We start from the raw sequence: 20477 nt of genomic DNA, 5'->3' as shown, positions 1-20477 counted from the left end.
GCCAAAAAAATGTAAATAATGGCCATCGGAAGTGAGAAATTTGGAGGCACTCATATGCATGTATATATTTTTTTGTCACTAAGGAAACAGCAATTTGTGTTGTTAGGGGCTTCAGTTCTTCGTATTCGCCTGCACGTGATTGTGACTCCCAGAATTAGGTCAGGGACAAAAGGCTGCTGCTCTTACTGAAATGGTGAGACATCAAAATACAGAAATGAACAAAGCGGACATAATGATAACCTGTAAGAGGCTAGTGTTTTTGAACAATATGTCAAAAGTACTTTTTCATACACACACACACACACACACGCACGCATGCATATGCACACAACAATCTTACCTCATTTCTACTTGTACTCACTTATATTCTCCCTCAAAGAACAAATCGAAAGGTCAATAAATAAATTACAAGAGGATATGTCGTGTGCATAGACGTAATCAAAACAGTTTCCGGCTCAATCTGGGCTTCCCTATAAATGTGGACTCAGACTTTGAAGTGGAGGATAAAGACAAGAGGATCAGGGTGAAGCGAAGCATCTCAAACAGAGGGAAAAGACAGAGTCTAGAGCTTCATTCATTTTTCTGTGAGTTTTTTTTTTTAATTGGGTTTACCTGTGTTACCTTTTACAGTTTCTATATAGCTTCAAATGCTGGATGTACACAGGTGGGGAGAACCAAATGCCATCAATGCATCATTTTGCATTCAGACCTTTTCAGTCCTGTTTGTAGGGAGCCCTCTAATTGATAGATCAGGGATTGACTTGGTATGTCACTTCATAGAAGTTGGTCCTGTAAAGTGTTTTGATCACTGACTGGTGGGTGCTCCAGGGCCAGATCTGCCAGGCCAAGCTGGAGAAATGGTCCAATCAGATGTACCAGGAGCCTGAGGCTGCACCGGTGGAGGCCCACATGTTTGACTTGGACTGCCTCCTGTCCGACATCTCTGACACCCTGTTCACCATGACACAAAAGCCGTGTTCCTGGGCCAGTGACCGGCACAACAGTGAGTATTCCACACTCTGAAGTTTTCAGATTGACTTCCAGCGGTAAATTTTGCGCTAGTCACAAATCAGTCTCAAATACAATGTCAGATGATTGAAAGTGATAAAGATGAACAACTGGTGCCCTGCGGGCTGCATGACAAGATTAAAACATTTCATTTTGACTAATCCCTACTTCCCTAATATATTTTCAGTTTCTTTTTACCAATTAACTGTCAAAATTCATAAACTTATTCTTAAACATCTCTGACATGAACAGGAGCCTGGAGGAATCTGCTTGTTATACGTCTACTTTGACCTATAACAAGCTTCAAACATTTTGAGTTTGCTTTACACAAGAACTGAAAAAGATCTCAGAAGACTTAGGATCAAGAATTGTTGATTTGCATAAAGCTGGGCAGGGTTACAAAGTCATCTCAAAGAGTCATCAGTCCACAGCTGGACGAACTGTCTAGAAATGGTGATGATTTAGTTCTGTGGCTACTCTGCCTAGAAGTGGGCGCGCAGCAAAGGTGACTCCAAAGACACAACACAGACGCTCAGTGAGGTAAAAAAGAGGCCCAGAGTAAAAGCGAAAGGCTTGAAGGAATCAGTGGAGCTGGTCACCGTTTCCCTCTGGACCTGGACAGCTCGCCATCACCGAGGGCAAAGTGAATTCCCAAGTTTATCAAGGTATCTTACAGGACAATGACAGGGTGGCTGTGTGCCAGCTGAAGCTCAGTAGAACTTGGGTGATGCAACAGGACAATGACCCTAAACACTACATAGAGAAAATCTACTACAGAATGACTTCAAGCAGAGAAAATCCACCTTTTAGAGTAGCCCAGTCTGAGAGCCGTTCACAACGGACGTCCTAAGAATATGTCTGAGCTGAAGCCGCTCTGTAGGAAGAATGGTCTGAAATTCCTCCTGAACATTGTTCAGGTCTGATCCACAGCTACCTGGAGCGCTTGTTTGAGCTCATTGCTGCCAAAGGAGGTTCAATCAGTTATTACATCCAAGGTTCACTTACTTTTTCACCAGTGCTGTGAAAGTTTTAAGACAGGAAAGATTATATTGTGTGTTACTAGCTTAAGCACATTGTGTTTGTTTGTACTTTTGACTTAGATAAAGATCAGATCACATTAAATGACCAACTAATGCAGAAAACCAGATCATTTCAAAGGGTTCACATGCTTTAACTTGCCACGGTATATCGAATGGACAGATATTAGAGTGGTATCGATCTTTTCATCTACCTCTCAGCAAGAAAGCAAATTAGCGTATTTCCCAAAATGTTGAACTATTCCTTTAATATTATAGAAAAATACTTTTTCAGGGGATTTAAGGTTTGGTGCCACTGCCACATTTTTTATAACTTGGTGCGGCTGATGGTCACATGAGGTCAGCAAGTCAGCCAAAGGAATCCACCCTACAAATAAGGAAACTCCCAATGATGAAAGAGGACCTTTCAAAAAACCACAAACAACAAGACGGGCACATTGAGAGATGCACTCATATACATTTCTTTCTCTCTCTGAGGGCTAATATTGCTTTCTCATCCTCCTCAGCGTACACTAGCAATGCTGATATAATCCAGCCAGGCCTGACTCCACTGCAGCCTAACTTGGATGATTTCATGGATATACCAGGTACTCTCTACCTGTCTGTCTACTTGCTTGTCTTCCAGTGGGATCTTCACATGTTGTCATGGAATGGCAACAGACCAAATTTTCTCACTGATTTAGGTTCTTATCTTATCCATCTTTGCCCTGCATAGTTAATTATTCAATATCAGTGTGATACATGTGTTTGATTTTAGTGTCTGCATGGCAAGCCATAATTCTAGGCACTTACCCTGATTTACTTTTTTTCCCACGGAGACTAACTGCAAAAAAGTCAAAATAAAAAGTAATTTAGTCTGGTATTAAGCCTTTAAATCAAATTAAATGACTTCATTAAAAGATTTTTTATATTGCATTTTTTATGTGTTATTTGTTTTTTCTGTTTTCAATTGGCACTCCTTTGTTTATGTAATGTGTCTGAAGTGTATTATTTGGTCAAGGAGGTTAAAGGGGGTTCAAAGGCAGGGTTTGGCTGGGAGAATGTGGAAGTGGAAGAGGATGTATTTAACCATGACCCCTGGCTCTGAAACCACCTCTAAGGGAGTGGATAAAAAAGTGATGGGTGGGAGGTGGTGGTATTTCCTTCTCCAAAACAAGCACTGCTTGACCTCCTTTAAAGTTCCTAAGAAGATAGTTCTGATGATCACTTAAGACGATTTTGAACTTTGCTTCATTTTTAAGCTTGTCTTTGTTTGTCTGAAGTTTTGGTTTAACAAGTTTAGGTTTTACCACAGCTTCCTGCAAGTAAATATGATTATCAATTAAAGCAGCTGTAATCAATATTTTTATAATAAAATCGTGTAATATGAAAGGGGTTGCTTGCAGTAACAAACCACAGAAAATTATTACCTAATTGCACAGTTCCACTTCGCTCTACTTAGTTTCATAGTGACTTTCAGCGCATTGTTTTGGTTTTTGGGCTGACAATTTGGTTTGCTCTCAGCGCTCTCATCGCATTTTTTTCAGCCGGAGCAGGCAGCTGTTTTCAGCATAAAAGCTCTAAAGACTCACTGTACGCTACCTGCTCAGCACCAAACGACACACATATTTAGTGAAGTGAAGCATTTGGCACCTGAAGAGCTAGATATTTCCCTCAGGACTTGGTGGAGACCAAACACAAAATTAAAAGAGAGTGAATATTGGACTACCTTTTATCAGGTGACAGAAATGCAACTACAAATTAATGCTAATGTTGCTTTGTATCTGCTGGATTGTCTAAATAGGCAAGTGTCACTGTTGGCGAACTCATCACCTTAAAGGTGATAACATGTAAACATTGTGTTTACAGCTTGTGTCCACTGCCACCAAGTGGCAAAAGGTGAGTTAATGCAGGGTTAAGTAAATGTTGTAGTAAAGTAAACCCGAAACAAAATGTTGAGCAACAGTTAATCAAAGCAACAGGCTTAAAGACCAAATCTGAATAAGTTTTGTTTTGTCGCAACACATTTCCTTCTCCTAATAACTGAGTCCTGAATTCTTGAACTTGTTGATAAGTCCCTTTGAGTGTGAGAGGCATGGAAAGTTTTTTGCTCTTATGAGCAAACAGCTGGCCTGCAGTAAGACACAGACAGCAGAAGAGCTTCATACAGGAGGGAGGAAGCAGGTTGGAGCTTAGTTCCTTGTTTGGAGGCACAATGGCTGTGCTTGTTTTGGCCTGTGTGTTACCTTCAGTGAAGCAATGCAGCAGCCCTCTTGCTACAAGTCAGCCTTTGTAACCCACAAACAACCTGCTGCACCACTGTTGTGTTGTGTGTTTATGTTTGTGTGTGTGTGATTGTGTGTGTGTGTGTGTGTGTGTGTGTGTGTGTGTGTGTGTGTGTGTGTGTGTGTGTGTGTGTGTGTGTGTGTGTAGCTTTAGGACACCACATTGGCAGTGTCCTGAGGGATCAGCTGTCTGCCTCTCTTTTGGTCACAAGGTCTAGGGAGCTGGTGGTGTCTGTCAGAGTGACACTGACATTAATTAAATGTATTCAGAGTCTTCCTCAGTGCTCCTCTTAAATGGAAATACAAATCACTTGTCTAAGGCAGCATTTTATGTCAGTAGTTTCTCTCTACTGAGATGAAAACACAGACACACTGGTATGTATTTGCAGATTGAGGAACACATTGTGCAGTGTTTACAATGCTTGTCTCATGCTGGATTCTGAATACTGTACATGTCAACGATAGAGGCTCAGTTCCAGGAAGATGGAATCAATGTCTCGTTGATCGAAGCAAGTGAGTTAATATTTGTCTGCTCAACTGGTCAAAACTTGGTTTGAAGCGAGTAATGTCAGATGTGGAGAAACAGTTTTTAATCACAGGTGGCAGCTTGCCACAGTCAGTTGCCAGCGTGGCTCCAAAAATATGTGACCTGGCAGATATAAAAGCAAATACCTTGAGTGGCAACCTCATACAGAGAGCTTTGCAGTACTTTGGGTGGTGACTTGTTGTTTGATGTTTTGGCTCAGTGCTCTTATTTTGTTATGTTGTTTGAATTTCTAAATTGAAACCCTGACTGTGACATCAAACTGCAGACCAACAGTAATAATTGCAGGCTACTTTGGGCCATATTAAAATTACAGCATTTGTGGTCAGAGAGGGAAATTTATGCAAGGATTCATTTACTAAATTTGGTCATCAGCGTTCATTCTTCAAAATGCCAAAACTTCTGTGTAGACTAAGCTTAATACTGAAAAAAACATTATTAGGTTTTGGATCTAATGTCCATCCACAGCAGTTTGGTATTTTATTGCATTTCCATTAGAATTCAGCTTTGCACACTTGACACTGGACCTGCCTTTATTACTCTGAAGTCTGTTGAAGTTGCCATTCAGTTAAGTGACTGTAATTAAGACGTTCCACATCTAATGCTTGTAGTGAAAGTATGGACTAAACCTCACTGGACAGGTACTTCTGAAAACATGCAATACATGATTTCTACAGACCCGAGTAAATGTAGGGCTCCGTTGTGCCTTAGTTAACAAGCGATTTCAATATATTTTGAGTTAAGTACAATGTAACAGTTTTCTTTGCCTGTTTGTGTTGTTTGTATTGTATTTATTGTCATAAGGTTTTATTCATGCCCAGATATTTAAAGTAGTAGATTTTCCAGTGTTTTGTTTGGTTTGAGGTAACTGCATACTTTACTTTTGTTGTGTTGGCTCAAACTCATGCCAGGAGTCCTCTTTTACAAACCCTCATAAAGTTTCAGACTTTGAGTAATTTTCAAAAACAATGTCTGTCCCTCCAGCTGTGTCAGTGCTCAGTTCTTCTGTATAACTGACAGTGTGATTAACAGCATGTATGTGGTTTTCTCAGATGTCTTTATGAACTACAGGGGCCAGCCCACTGAGCAGACTGGTTTTGCTGACTGTGGCTATTTTCAGAGCTCATCCAGCACAGCGTTTGCTCCAGTCCCCTCCCCTGTGGTAACAGCTCCTCAGCTACTTATCGACAGCCAGCTGGCTCAGGTACTCGCTACTGTTAACAGCTCCTCCCGCTTGTGAGATGTATTGCTGTAGAGATATTTCATTAGCAACTAATAATGCTATTTTTAATCAGTAAAAAAGACTTAATGTTTCTTTTCCAGCCCAATCTGTCATCTGACAATTTGCCTCAGCCCTCCTCATCCAATACACGGACAGACCAGTCCAGGGCGGGCCAGGACTGCAGTGAATACCACACATCCAGCATCATATCAGGAGCCATTCCGTATGGACATCAGTCGTACCCTGATCCACCTGTCTCTATAGCATTCTCCTCCAGCGTCGAGCAGCCGGCCTCTGCAAGTATTCCTTTTTTGTACCCGCTGCCATGCCACAAGTTTGGTTACTACACAACGACCAGCGTGACCTCCACTGTCATCACCCACACCGCCTCCACCACTGGGGCCCAGGGCTCCGTGCACCAGGCTCACGCCTTCCCACACACAGGGGACACATACCCCCCGACTCCCTGCCACTCTCTAAATTACCCTGCTTCCGTGTCCGACCCGGTCCAGGCAACACTGCCCTCTGTCACTGCGGCCCACTGCTTCTCAGTCCCAGAACAGGTGGCTGTCACAGGGGTCAGAGGGAAGCACAAGCAAAAGACAGAAGGAGCAAGGACAGTTATTCCCTCTGTAGCTCTGTCTGGCTCCCAGTCCACTGCCCCCACACACACTAGCTGCCTAGCTAAACTGCTCTCCTCTGGAACCCGTGAACGTGAGTCAGTTCTCTCCCTCGTTCTGTCTTTAACATCAGTTTTTAATCAGAAACAAATATTGGGATCATGTTTCTCTTGGAAAAAAAAGACTATTGGTTTTTGTGCTTTCAGGGAAGCCATTGCTGGGATTTGATACTACTCTAGTGACGGCCAAAGGTCAGAGGTCATCATCTCCCAGCTCCGCGGTGAGCCTGTCTTTTAGTATCACAAGTGTTGATACACTGACTGGCTTTGCACAACATCCCAACACCAAATAATTGATTTACTTTTTTGGGAAAAATTTTGGAAAATATGCTTGTTCGCTTTCTTGCCAAGAGTTAGATGAGAAGATTGAGATCACTCATGTCTAAACAGTAATTATGAAGCTACAGTCAGCAGTATTTTATTTTTAAAGACTCTATCAATGACTCAAATGTTCTGTTCGGGGTCCTGGAGACTCCCGGTCCTCTTTAACAGCTCATAAAACATACTTAACTTTAACGTTAACCTTTTCAACTTTTATAAACTTGATACCTCGTGACTTTTCCTAATTTTTCACATATTTTTTATGTTTGGGGTCTCGAACACGACAGCTGTAATACATAGTTTAATGCAATCAGTTTTCAAATGTTCATGGTTTGGGTTTGGTTTTGACAGTATTTTTGCCACAGTGCTACTCCTCCCCTTCTGTTATTTGTTCTATAACTCCTTTGAGTTATACAACAGATTGTTCATAAGAGGTCTAACAGGGATCTAGACCTCTCTGAGGCCGATACGTTAGGTTTGAATAAGGTATTTAAAGGGCTAAAAAAGGATTTTTGCAATTATTATTATTTTTACACATACAACAGTGGGGCCTTTGGGTCCCCACGTTAAGGCAATCTAAAAGAAAGGCTATGATCTGATTCTCTGGCTGCAATTTAAAGCATTATAGCTAAAAACTCGATTCTTTGTGCTCCAGTGACCTCTGCTGTTCAAATAACCTTAATGGGAGTTGGCTCAAATTAAAGAAATATACAATGTGATTCATTATCATATATGAAGTTTTCTCAGGGTTGTCTGCATCTATATGTAAGTGTCTAGTTATCTGAAGGGTTCTGTCAAACACTACCATTTAACTTAATGATTTTTCAAGTGAAAGAGTTATAGAAACTAAACAAAAAATGTATTAGCTAAAAATTCTAAATGCTTTAAGAGGAATGACTGTGTTTGTGTGAGAAGACAATCTAAATTGAGGTTGTGTACTGTTTAGCAGTCGAGCAGCAGCACACATGCTGGAGGGGCTTCGTTGCAGCTGCAGCATGGAGCTGGCTGGCCTGCAGGGATCCCAGTGTTGACACCTCTGCACAGCCAGAGTTCCACCCAGGGTCACAGCGGACCCCACGCGAGCACCTCCAGAGGTTTGGCAGTACCCCCCCTGCTCACCCAAGGCTCTCCACATACCCATACCAAATCCGCAACCCTCCTCATTCCCAAGACTGAGAAACTATCTCCTGTCCAGCTCTACAGCACGGACAGGAGCAACTCAACTGGTAGGCCCTCTCAAGTAAAACACTTCTCGCTTTTTACAAATGCACATGCACTTCAGAATCACATCTTGTCAAAAAATATACAGTACTACGTTCTGACATTTAGTATATGTAATATGTAATGTCAAGTCAAGTCAAACACACACACACACGTGTGTTTTTGTGTGTGTGTGTGTGTGTGTATACATGTGTATATGTATATATGTATTTATATGTATATATACACAGTGTAACTGATAACTGGTTTTAATGTTGTGGCTGATTGGTGTATTCTAGGTTAAATAATTCAACTTAGAGTTATTTAATTTAGAAGTAATAACCAATACAACCAATACAAAGCTTTGTACTTTGAAGAAATTAGGTGAGCAAAATGTCCAATGCCCCATCGGGAAAATGGGTAATACATGTAGAAAAATGATTAAATGTTGCGAAGACAAGAACAAAATGGGAAAATGAAACAGGTAAAAATGAAATTAATTAGTAAAAGATAAATAGAAGAGTAAAATATGAAAAAAAAAATAAAGACCTTTTTTCCTCTTTTCTTACCAACTGATTGGGATTCAAGAACAATGAAAAAGCTTTATATTATATTTATAGGTTTTTGTGACTTCTAATAACCATTTACCACCTTTTGTCAGTTTCGGATTCCCATTATTATCACACAGCAAGGTGTGTAAGTTAAAATGATAGCATTTTTCAACACATGGATGAATTCGGTTTTTCTTTATGTTCGCATCAATCGTGGGGGGATTTAGCAAAAAAAAAAAAAAAAGGTCAAATAAAGCTTGTTGTAGAAGTCAGCATCTACAGCCATAGTATAATATATGGCTGATGTAATGTAATTCAAATCACATTATTGTCCTGGAGAGACCCTGAGGTAGAAAGCAGTACATACGTAAATAAGTGATATATTATGACGACATCTAGATTTAGAAGTCATCTAATTTACCTGAAAATACTTTAAGTAAATGTTTTTATCTGTTTGTTTTAGTGAATTTTCCAGAAAATCCGGGCCGAACATCACCACCAAACCTTTTGGACAAAGCCTCCAACCCTGAGTCCCCACAGTCAGGCTTCCCAGGACCTGGAAAGATAGAATCAAGTAAGGTAGGACATACTGTGTCATTCAGTCAGTGTTTTTAAACGGTACAGCAAGGCACTGAGAAGTTTTTGAAATATAAATATGTCAAGTCCTTGTTTAGCACTAAATATGTGAAGAGTATAGGAAACTAATTGTTGATCCAGCAGGTCACTCTCAGTGTGATGTACACACTTTTAACCTATGTTATCTGCAGCAAACAGAGACCAGGAGGATTACTCACATCTCAGCAGAGCAGAAGAGGCGTTTCAACATCAAACTGGGATTTGACACTTTACATAACCTTGTGACAACACTCAGCTCTCAGCCCAGCATAAAGGTAAAGTGAAAAGATGTGTAGCTGCATTACAGGTAGATGTACTGAAAGGTGGAGGCAGAGAACATCACCAAAGAGCAGTTGAGCTGATGCAGAGTTTAACTGGAAAACTTTATGACATGTAAATGCAGATAGAGACACACCTTATTATGAGGAATGCAATACTGAGTATTTGTGAATGACGGTAGGGTATGGCTGACGCGGTAAACCTTCTGTCTGTCACAGATCAGCAAAGCCACCACACTGCAGAAGACGGCTGAGTACATCAGTAAGATGCAACAAGAGAGAGCTCAGCTGCACGAGGAGGCGCAGAGACTCAGAGAGGAAATCCAGCTCCTCAACTCTGCCATCAAGTGAGACCTTTAGCTAGGCTCGATGTCTACATTCAGTGTGTGTGTGTGTGTGTGTGTTTGTGTGTGTGTGTGTGTGTGTGTGTGTGTGTGTGTGTGTGTGTGTGTGTGTGTGTGTGTGTGTGTGCGGGCATCTGCATGCGAGTGTAAGGATTTCCTCTAGGACTGGTTGGATATCCTGCAGTGATGAAGAACACTTTGCATTCAATATAAAGAAATGTTTTATCATTAGTGGAAAAGGATAAACACATGTTCACATCTGTTAAACACGACACACAGCTGTTTAGAAGCACTGATTCAAGTTTTATTCATGTGTTATAAAGTGGTGATCAGGTTATTCCATTGCAAATGAAACCCCTACTGCTGGTAAGGAAACCGATAATGAAATTCAAGAAATGTTTTCTATTTCCCATAAAGCGTAAATCAATCACACTACGCACAGATCCATATTGTTGGGAGTAACTTTTAATCTACTTGCAGTTTGTAAAGACAGAACTGAAATGTAGTACAGCAGTTGTACAGTTTATCTACTATTCCATTCTAAAATGCATTCTTGAGAGTCTCTGTTAGTTGTGGTTTGGGGGACTGTTGACGCAGTATTTCTATCCATGCAGTGCGTGCCAGCAGCAGCTACCAGCCACCGGTGTGCCCATCACACGGCAGCGCTTTGACCACATGAGGCAGAAGTTCAGAGAGTACGTCCGGGCACAAACTCTGCAAAACTGGAAGTTCTGGATTGTATCCTTATGAATGCAAATCTGCCAGAGGTTAATTAAAGTATCACACTGCCACAGACATGACTTTAAAAACCTACCTAATCTGCATAAAGAAAATTACCAGAGGATAATCAAGTGTTGTAAACTAAATGTACCCCACTATTCCTGTGTGAGGTTCTGATGTTTCAGCACAGTAGTTGGGTGCAGCATCATTTGGCTTCTTCAGAAGTTGGAGGAACTTCAATTTATGTTTTGTTGCCCAAAACCTTTTCTTTGAATCTAAATGAGCTAATAGCACCAAGCATTATGCCAGTCTGGACAGATACTGAGAAGGATAGTGTTTTTTTAAAGTATGGCAGGGAAAATATCCTTGGAAATGGAGCCTTTGGTCCAGTACATCTGGTAAATTTCCAAACATGGGTTTTGTACAGATTTAAGTATAACACTTTATTATTAATTCAGAAAAGCACATTATTTATCTAGGGCTTGTCAGTGTAATCAGGCAGATAAAACAAATGTATGTGTGTTGCATAAAAAAAATGTAAATTTATTACTTAACTCTTTCCTTAATGATCCGCTAATCCGTTACTGCTGCCCTAATCTTGCAGGCAAGATAAGAAGATTAGCTAGTGATTTTATCATATCTGTGCGTTGCAGAAAAACACCCTGAGGGTGTTTCCTTTCCATGAATATTAAGGTATTTTGTATGGCTCCTTTAGAGATTGTGCTTTTATCTTTATCTGTTCTGATAATATTCTAAAAACAAAAAACATAAAGTAGGTTTTTGCGAGAGAATATTTTCTCTTTACATCGATTCAAGATAGCAACATTTACCAGATATTTGTCCACAAATCTTCTGTTTTTGTTAACCACTAGTTTAATGCTGCATCTTGTTTTTCTTAGTGTTAAACAAATCACGTGAAAAGATGAAAACCAGCAATGCATTGATTCCAATAACAAGTGCTGTGTGTGTTTCCAAAGCCTGATATATCATATTCCATTGTTCCATGGAGCTTCACTGGTATCCAGAAAATTTTAAAAACACATTGGTGAGCCACATTGTTGCACTGGACACTGTATGTTCTATTATTACCATGAACATGGGCACTGTAGTTTATTTTGAGTTGATCACGTACTCCATTCTGCTGCTGTAAATACTTATTAGTGCACCAAATGTGTATCAATTCGTAGCTGAAAATAGTCCTAAACAAATTCACTATTTCCTCATGTTTGAGAAACATTTGTTAAAAGCTGCAGTACCCAGCTGTCATACTAAATTACTAAGTCTTTTAAAAAAAATGAAACTATAAATACCTATGACCTATTTTTAAAGATTTATGTCTGCATTAGGAGCCAATGAGTTTTGGGCCGAATGCCAAGTCAGAAATTAGACAGACAGACTAAACATTTTTGGCCTTTTCTTTTTTTTTCTTTTTGGATATAAGCTTTAGAATAATACCAGCTTTATCTTTTAAACACTGTAAGAAAATTTGCTGAAGAAAAGTCATGAACTCACATGTCACATTTTTGATGAGCCAGACATCTTTCCTCAACTTAGTGTCAGTTCAGCATCATCATCGAGCCGCTGTTTGAGTCCTATAATGGAATGGTGTCCACTGCCAGTGTGGAGGACCTGTGTCGATCCACTCTGTCCTGGCTGGACCAACACTGTTCCCTGCCTGCCCTGAGACCAAGTGAGTCCAGTATAACTGGTTCTTCAGTGCAGATATAAAAGCCATATGTTTACAGCAACTGTCCACAGTTTGATACTATTGCTATCACTCCTTGCGTTTCCCGTTGTCATTTCTCTGCATGTCCCATCAGTGGTTCTGAGTTCACTCCGTCTCCTGAGTACCACCACAGCCATCCTGACAGACCCCAGCCTGCTGCCAGAGCAGGCCACCCTCGCTGTCACCCAGGACGACCCTGCTGCCGCTCTGGACAACTCATTACAGACCACCACTCGAGACAATATACACCCCATGTGACCCTGAAGAACAGACTGTGGAACTGAACTGGAACCCACCACAATGCACAATGATTAAAAAAAACTCAACACTTATCCCCGAGACTGTTAATAATCATATTCCAATAAAACTCACCAGCTGCAAAAAGAATGTATTCCAGTACACCCAAAAATCATAAGAACTACATGTGATATATGCCTAAATTCTGATTAAGGTATGATGTAGTTGTAATGTGCACTTTGATTATTTCTCAACCTCTAAATGATTTTCTTTGGCAAAGCAGAAGTTCAGATGAGTTGAAGCAGACGTCAGTTACTGTGACTGTTATGAATGGCTTCATTTTTTGTTGAAATAATTTTGTAACATCAGTTGACAACTGCGTTTATTCTCAATTTCTTTCTCAACTCGCATTCATTGGGTACCACACACCAGTGCAAGTACTAGGAAAAAACAAGACAAAATGCAGAGTGGTATTTTAGATTACTAAGTTCAGTGGTTTCCCAAAATGGAGCCTGCAGACCACCAGGGCTCATTACAGGTGACCCATAGGGCCCAGAGGAAAATGAAAAATAGTTCAGTTATGCCAACACCTGCTTATAATGTGAGACTAAGTGTAGATGCTTTAGAGATTTCAGTCTGTCAGTTGTGCAGTTTTGTTCTAAACCATAACAAGAAACATGTTATGGGGTTCTTTAGAGCCAGGACCAGAGTTCACTAAACCCTGAATTATGTGAACTCGGACAAACCTACATGACAACACAGCATGCAGTTTAAAGCAGAATATTACTCCTCAGTGCACTTTTCACAGCAGACATGTTGACTTGTTTTGGGGAAAACACAATTGTTTTATTAATAACATCAGTAACATCAAATCTATTCAAGTGTCCCAGTAAACCATGACAGTTCGCCAGCGTACCAGGGCCTTGGAACTGAAGTAGCTAAATGGAATTAATCATTAAATAAATTATTTACACCTGTTCTTTACCTACTGCCACATGTCAAAATGGCCTCCGTGAAGGCCTCCCTTTTTGGGGATACGAATTCCAAATAAGAAAGTGAACCGGCCCACTGTGCCATGCTGGCAGAGACCCACGCTCGGGGCACAGTCCTTCCGACGGAAACACTGGGGGGGATCACCACGCTAGGTGACGCTCTCCCAGTGCCCGCGACTCCACGTCGCTCCTCCGGTCCGGCAGGGGGCGCTGTGCCGCAGGCGGGGTCGAAGGGGTGCAGTGTGGGTTTTTTTTTTTTTTTTTTTTTTTTTTGTTTGTTCCCAAAGCTCCTCGGTGCGCTGTCCACTTCAGCACCACAAGCCGAGCAGAGGCAGCGGGCTAGCTAACCCAGACGAGGAGCGACCGAAGACACGGCTCAACATCAACACCGGCACCGACACGCATCCCGAAATACAGAAAATACTGAAAAATACCCACCGATACCCGCCAGAAAAAAAAGCCCGCACCAACGAGGCAGGAGACCGCAGAAAAGGTAAGAGTTTTCGAAGAAGCTCAAATAGGATCAAGTTGGTGGAGGCAGGGATAATAACGGGGATCACAGGAGAGGAACAAGCTCCCCATCCCTTCCTGGTTCATAAATACTGTATGACCGTATCGAGTCGGTGTTTACGCTGCGCCTCGTATATTCATCCTGTGGTTCGTTTGTTGGAGATAAAGGGGGACTCTTCAGAAACAGGCGGCTGACCGGAGCCCGTGTTTTTGCAGGGCAGCCTCTCCTCGCTTTGCAGATGGTGCTGTTTTATAACTCGTCGGTTTCCGTCGCTACACCGCGGCCAGCTGCCGTTCCCCCCCCCCCAGTGCTAGCGGTGGGACGTTCGATCGCACCGTCACCGATGGAACATTGCTGCAATCTCTGTTAACTTTGGGGCATATTGTGCGGTTAAACCGCCTCCACTCAGTTTACACACCCTGGTCGTTTGCCGAGTTACCCAGCGTTTGAATGCTGCCATACAAGGGCAGTGAATACAATACGCACACATAACATCGTGTGTGTTTATATGACACGGGACTTGCCAAAAGAAGCAGCAATTAGAACGGAATTTTGTTTTGAGCTGGATGGTTATATCCTTTGTGCTGAATACTTTATGATGGTTTGTTAGTATTTTGTAAATAGACAAAGACTAAAGAGTTATGTGGTCATGTGCTGTTGTCAATCAGGTGAAAGGACTGTGTTATTTTAGACAGTTTTGTCCTTTAAATTGCTTGAAAAGTACATCCTATAAATGACACTATGCTCTCACACGCTTTTTTTTAATTGACTCACAGACTCCTCATTTGGGGAGGGCGATCTTGTGTTTATTAGTGAAGCAGCTGACAGGGTTCACCTGGTATCACTTTGTTAACATTGTGTGAATCCTCTCATCCAGTGCTGGCAGGCTAAAGTATCAGGTCTCACGAGCAGCCTGACTGTCAACTATTCACAGATATTTCCCGATGCACACAACTTTGCACCGAGGAAGTTATAGATTTTGCCAGCTTCTGGATTATTTGAAAGAGCTGGTCTTTTAGGGATTAATGTAGAGCTGCAATGGTTAGTCGATAAATCATCAAAATTTATCAGAAACTAATTTGATGATCAGATAATGTTGAAGTCTTTTGTTTAAGCAAAAAGGCCAAACATATGCTGGTTCCAGCTTCTCAAATGTAAAGGATTTGACGCTTTGTTGTTTGTTGTTTGTTTGTGTCTTTGTTTGTCTTTTAAACTGTTGTGAATTTTTTGAAAATTGATTTGAAATTACCTATATTCTATTAGAATATAGGTAATCTAGAGTTTATACACAAAACAATCAATCAACAACATAATAGTCAGATTAACTGATAATTAAAATAATTGTTAGTTGCAGCCCTTGATTAATGAGGTTCTTAAAGATTAAATCATAAACATGTGGATCAAATTTTAAAGATTCAGAGTGAGCTTAATTTAACTCCTTTGCTGATGGCTTCTGCAGTGTTGTCAGGTTGTGTAAAATCCTGATGTATAAAATCAAAAATATAAAATAAATGTGTAAGCAAAATATTATATGGTATGTGGATCTTACAGAAATAATGAACACGGAAAGAAAAAAAAAATACATTAGATTTCATAATGCACATTAAATCCCTATAGGGAAAATAAAGTGATAGTTGTAGTGCTTGTGGCTAGATCTGACCTGTCTCTTTATACACTGACTATTACATTGTGACAGATAATATTGATATTAGAGCTGAAACAGTCTGTTAATCCATTAGTTGATGGACAGAAAATGAATAATTTCTGTCATTTTTCGAAGCAAAAATGCTAAACATTTGATGTTTGCAGCTTCTCAAACGTGAGGATTTGCTGCTTTTCTCTGTTTTATATCACTGTAAATAAAATATGTTTGGCTTTATGACTGTTTGCCAGACCAAACCAGCAGTTTTGAAGAAGTCACTGTGGGTTTTTGGGAACTGTGGTGGACATCTCACTATTTTCTGACGATTTACAAAACCAAATGATTAATTGATTAACCGAGAAAATAATCAGCAGATTAATCGATAATGAAAATAACTGTTAGCTGCAGCTCTAGTTGATGACAAAAACTCACCATCCATTATGCTCCCTCAAATATGATAAGCAGCAGTGTGACAAAATTCAAATGTTCACTCAAATGCCTACTGCAGTCCATGCCGAAATTGCACATGACTGCTTGGCTCAGTCCTTATGCTTGCTCAGTTCGTGACTTGCTGCTCGGTTAAAAAGAAAACGTCAGCAGGAGCTGTGTGACTGACAGGACAGTGACAGTGCTGACCAAATACTTGGCTGCATGGGACTTGAGCACCACTGTGGATGTCTGGCCAAACTAAAATACTGAGTGTATCTTTGGAAAGCAGTCTTCCATTTTGCGCCGCACTGCTGTTGGTGAGATAGGCCCAGGTGAGGTAAGAGGCTGATAGAGGGATTAGCTTGTATTAGGATGTGGCTGCTCACAGGTGTGAGAGAAAAGTCATTCACTCTTGCTCTATCTTCCTCTTCCGTCTGTCTTCCTCCACGAAGCATCTGTCTCCTGCCTGCTCCATATTTGCATTGTTCCTAGATGAGCAGTGATACCCCCCTCCTCCCACTCAGCAGCATCTCCGTGGTTCTCCTTGCTGTCCCTCCTTGCCACATGCAGCCACTTTCAGTGCATTCCCCCCCCGCGCTCTTCTCTCATCCTGCTGGTAGACACACACTGCTCCTCCTCCTGTCCCACTTCCTTCTTCTTCAGCTCTCCTGAAGGGCAAAGCCGCTGTTGGTGAAGCCAGGAGGGGGGACAGAGAGGGGAACAGTTGAATGGGTGGCACAGGGAGGATGGAAAGGTTAGGGTTTTTAACAGGCTCAAGGGTTTCAGGCAAGTATAGTTCACCAAGTTTCAAAGTACAATAGCCAGATATCACCTCATGATGTGGTCTGATAGCGTGTTAAAAAAAAAAACAACATACAAATTGCTGCAATATAAGAGCGCAGCAGGGGTGTCTCTGCTTATTTAAAGGAAGCCATGCCAAATAAACCGATTTCCCAAAAATAGGAAAATCAGGCTGAAACATCACTTTCTGATTCTCCTTGAAAATGCACTTCAGCTGGCAGGGTAAGGACCACAGTGTAGCTGGGCTGTCTGGTATCACTGCAGGTAGTAATTCCTGTTTGTGTTTTTATTTTTAAAGCTTGTCAGCCTGTGTTCCTCTCTCAATTCCAAATCCACTTTGGGAGTATTTCTAGCTAAAGATTTAAGTTTTACTGCCGTGTCATTTTGGTAAGGTGGAAATGAAGCAGCGAAGAAGTTGTGTTTTATTCTGGCCATTTTGAAACAAACATATCATGGTGACCAGTGTAGGAGCTTGAACTAGACCTTGCACCACCGGTGGGAAATTAGACCCTTCTCAACATTTATTACAAAGATGTTTGAGACATGTTGTGCTAATAAGAAGCCTAAATTTGTCAAATTAAATGACACCAAATTGGTTTTTGTTCCATCAGCTGTTTCTGCACTGCCTGTGAAACCTTTAAACTGTTTTTTTTCCTCTGACCCTTAACACCATTTCGTAGCACACTATTGTCCTCATTATGTAGCAACAGTTACTATAATTACTAGCTGTAAATATCTCTTACAGATGCACAAACAAAGCAAATGAGTGGTTTTTCACAATCTCAGTTCCTGCTATGATCCCTCTTTAGTGTAACTGAGACAAAATGAACAAATGTACAGAAAATCAAATCAAACTCAACTATAGACAAGCCTGCTGTCTATAGTGTTAATGGCTACATTAAGAAGTAATGTGGCCATGTTGTAAAAATTAGAAAATCCCTGTAGGATTTTGACATCATGTAATTTATTCCAATCACAACTATAGTACATCCACAATTTAATGAAATTGTTATAAATCTTTTATCACCTACTGTAGTTGAAAGGACAGGTTCACCATATTTTTAAATCAGTCTTAGAACAATAGTTAGGTACCCAGATGTATAATTTTGGTTGCTGTAATCATTCCTCCTCTTCATACTCGCCTTTAAAAGATGCCCTTCTATGGAGGACAAAACCTACACATTTGTGTAAAAATGAATTCCAAAGTTTATCTGATGGTAATATGAGGCTTAAGGAGTCTATGTTAGCCAAATCAAGAGGGTGTTATGGCTTTATTAGCACAAAAAGAAAATTAATTCACAGTTTCACTTCCTACCCTGTCAGACAGTATAGGAGATATCCTGATGCTATAACCTCCAGCCATCTTGTACTTGAAGGATTATTGGCAGCTGCTATAAGACCCTTTTCTGATATATATCGATACCCATCACACTCTCCACTGGCCGTGGTCCTTGAGAGACTGTTATGAGCTATGTGCTGTTGCTATTGTTGTGGTGTGTTGTTGTCGTCACCAGAAACTGCAGCAGCCCGTTCACCAGTAGAATGCAGCACCTGCAGCACCTGAGATAAATTATTCCCGTTAGCACCCCGCAACCCCTGGATTTGCAACAGGGCTTGTGTCACAGTGCTCTAGCGCACCACTCTCCCCATGTTATAGCGCATCCATTTTTAATCCTCTTCCTTTGAGTAAACACACACATAAACAGGAACACACACTCTCTCAGTGGCTGACTCTTCTTGAAGTTTGCTTTTGATGTTTCATCCCATTTCTCACTACCTTGCAGTAGGAGCACATGTATCTTTTTTGTTTGTTTGTTTTTTATATTTCCAATACTCAACTATGTTGGACATTGTGTTATTTTTGTACCATTTGCACTGAATCCATAACAAATATTGGAGCAAGCTGTTGTAACTATAGAGTATGACTAATTTTGATAAACAAATCAGACTGGGATTTCTTGTAAGGGGATAAAGTTGCCAAGACTAGCCTGAGTACATCATTTTAGAGTCCCCTTGAAATCACACCTGACAAAGTTTTTCTTTCAATAGTCTGGATCGGAAATCTGTATGTCTGTAATGTAAGGTGTAAGGTTTGAAGTCAGCCCTTTTTGCGATGCTTTTCCCATCGCAGAAAGCATTTAAGCAACTTGGAAGATCAAGCAAATGCCTGCTTCTTCTGCTGATCAAAGGGAGCTTAGCCCCAGATTCATCCTCATCAAGAAGCAGAAAAAAATTAGATAAAGTTTTGATCAAGCGCTAAGAACTGAATAATTCAACCCCATTTTTCTTTTCTTTTCTTTCTTTTTTCTATTTTGGGGGTGTTTTTAATGAACTTTGTCCTTTGCACACTGATAACTGTTAAATAAGAGAATGTTTTATTCATTAGTTTCTTCAGATCTATTATTACTTAATTAAATATTTGCCTTATTATCCATTAAAATCAGCAAATTCTTTTCTCCCAGACAGACATGTTTTCTATTAGATGTGGAGTTTATGTGTGTGCATGTCAATGTGTGTGTGTGAGGTGTGGTAAAACAGGCACATGAAACTGCATTACTGAAGTCAGTACAGTCATGACAAACGACAGCGCTCTTTTCGAGTCGGGGCCGTTTGAAGCTGTCACCCAGTTATTGCTCAAAGGGCACTGTTTGACTGCTTGTTAGCCATCTTTGGGCTCTGTGTATGTGTACTCTGTGCGTGTCTGTGTGTGTGTGTGTGTGTGTGTGTGTGTGTAACTGTCCCCCAGGGATCCCCTTCCTCTATCCCACTGACTTCAGAGCTCCTTTGAAGTTCCTCTTCAGGAGAGCAGAGGTGAAGGGGAGGGAGGAGAGAGAGAAAGAGGGGGGACAGACTGAGACAAAGAGAGGTGGGGGGAGGGAGAACAGTGAAAATGCTTAATTTTTTTTCCTGCACTCACTCTGCTCATCCTTGAGCCTTTTCCCCTCATAATTTGAGGAGGATGTCATACTCTGCATAGTGCTTTTTGTATGACAAACCGTAGCTGCGTTGTTGAGGTGAGTATGAAGTCACAGGAGAACTTAGAAAGAGATAGAGAGAGTGGTAGATGCCAGGAGAGCACTGTGTTAGGAATTTATAGCATATTAGGGTGGTCATGTCACTGCTCTGGGTCAGCTGATGAATAATGGAGGGGATCAGTGTCTAGTTCCATCAGGTGATCCTGTTGTAATTTTCAGGAGCGCTGTGTGTGTTTGTATATGTGTGTGTGTGTGTGTGTGTGTGGGTGGGTGGGTGCGAGGGTGAGAAGAATGGAGAAAGGCGCAGTGAGAGCAGCTGCTGCACCCAACACACCCTGAACACAAAACCATCTGCCGTGCTGACCCCAGAGAACTAACATA

General features: G+C 41.0%; 2 protein-coding genes across 4 annotated transcripts in view; both read left to right on the top strand.

Moving 5' to 3' along the window:
• LOC120802250 (carbohydrate-responsive element-binding protein) overlaps positions 1 to 13279 on the top strand; it is a 20678-nt gene extending 7399 nt beyond the window's left edge. For 2 of the 3 annotated variants that reach the window (XM_040149854.1, XM_040149852.1), the window contains exons 6-17: positions 829 to 1003; positions 2552 to 2632; positions 5906 to 6057; positions 6177 to 6789; positions 6902 to 6975; positions 8022 to 8301; positions 9290 to 9405; positions 9594 to 9716; positions 9939 to 10066; positions 10678 to 10801; positions 12344 to 12473; positions 12604 to 13279. In XM_040149854.1, coding sequence (XP_040005788.1) covers positions 829 to 1003; positions 2552 to 2632; positions 5906 to 6057; positions 6177 to 6789; positions 6902 to 6975; positions 8022 to 8301; positions 9290 to 9405; positions 9594 to 9716; positions 9939 to 10066; positions 10678 to 10801; positions 12344 to 12473; positions 12604 to 12767 — 2160 coding nt within the window. In that variant the 3' untranslated portion in view covers positions 12768 to 13279. The remainder of the gene's footprint in view (positions 1 to 828; positions 1004 to 2551; positions 2633 to 5905; positions 6058 to 6176; positions 6790 to 6901; positions 6976 to 8021; positions 8302 to 9289; positions 9406 to 9593; positions 9717 to 9938; positions 10067 to 10677; positions 10802 to 12343; positions 12474 to 12603) is intronic. The other variant, XM_040149853.1, reaches the window with a different exon arrangement.
• Positions 13280 to 14015: 736 nt separating this feature from the next.
• The window catches only part of srrm3 (serine/arginine repetitive matrix 3), a gene marked incomplete at its 5' end in the record, with an annotated part of 73436 nt that continues 66974 nt past the window's right edge, over positions 14016 to 20477 (top strand). The window contains 2 exon segments of the mRNA XM_040151310.1: positions 14016 to 14076; positions 14079 to 14201. Coding sequence (XP_040007244.1) covers positions 14016 to 14076; positions 14079 to 14201 — 184 coding nt within the window.

This window comes from Xiphias gladius, chromosome 17, assembly GCF_016859285.1.
Source record: "Xiphias gladius isolate SHS-SW01 ecotype Sanya breed wild chromosome 17, ASM1685928v1, whole genome shotgun sequence".
NCBI classification, from domain to species: domain Eukaryota; kingdom Metazoa; phylum Chordata; class Actinopteri; order Istiophoriformes; family Xiphiidae; genus Xiphias; species Xiphias gladius.
The sequence above is the reverse complement of the archived record's forward strand: the minus strand, read 5'-3'. Positions and strand labels throughout refer to the sequence as shown.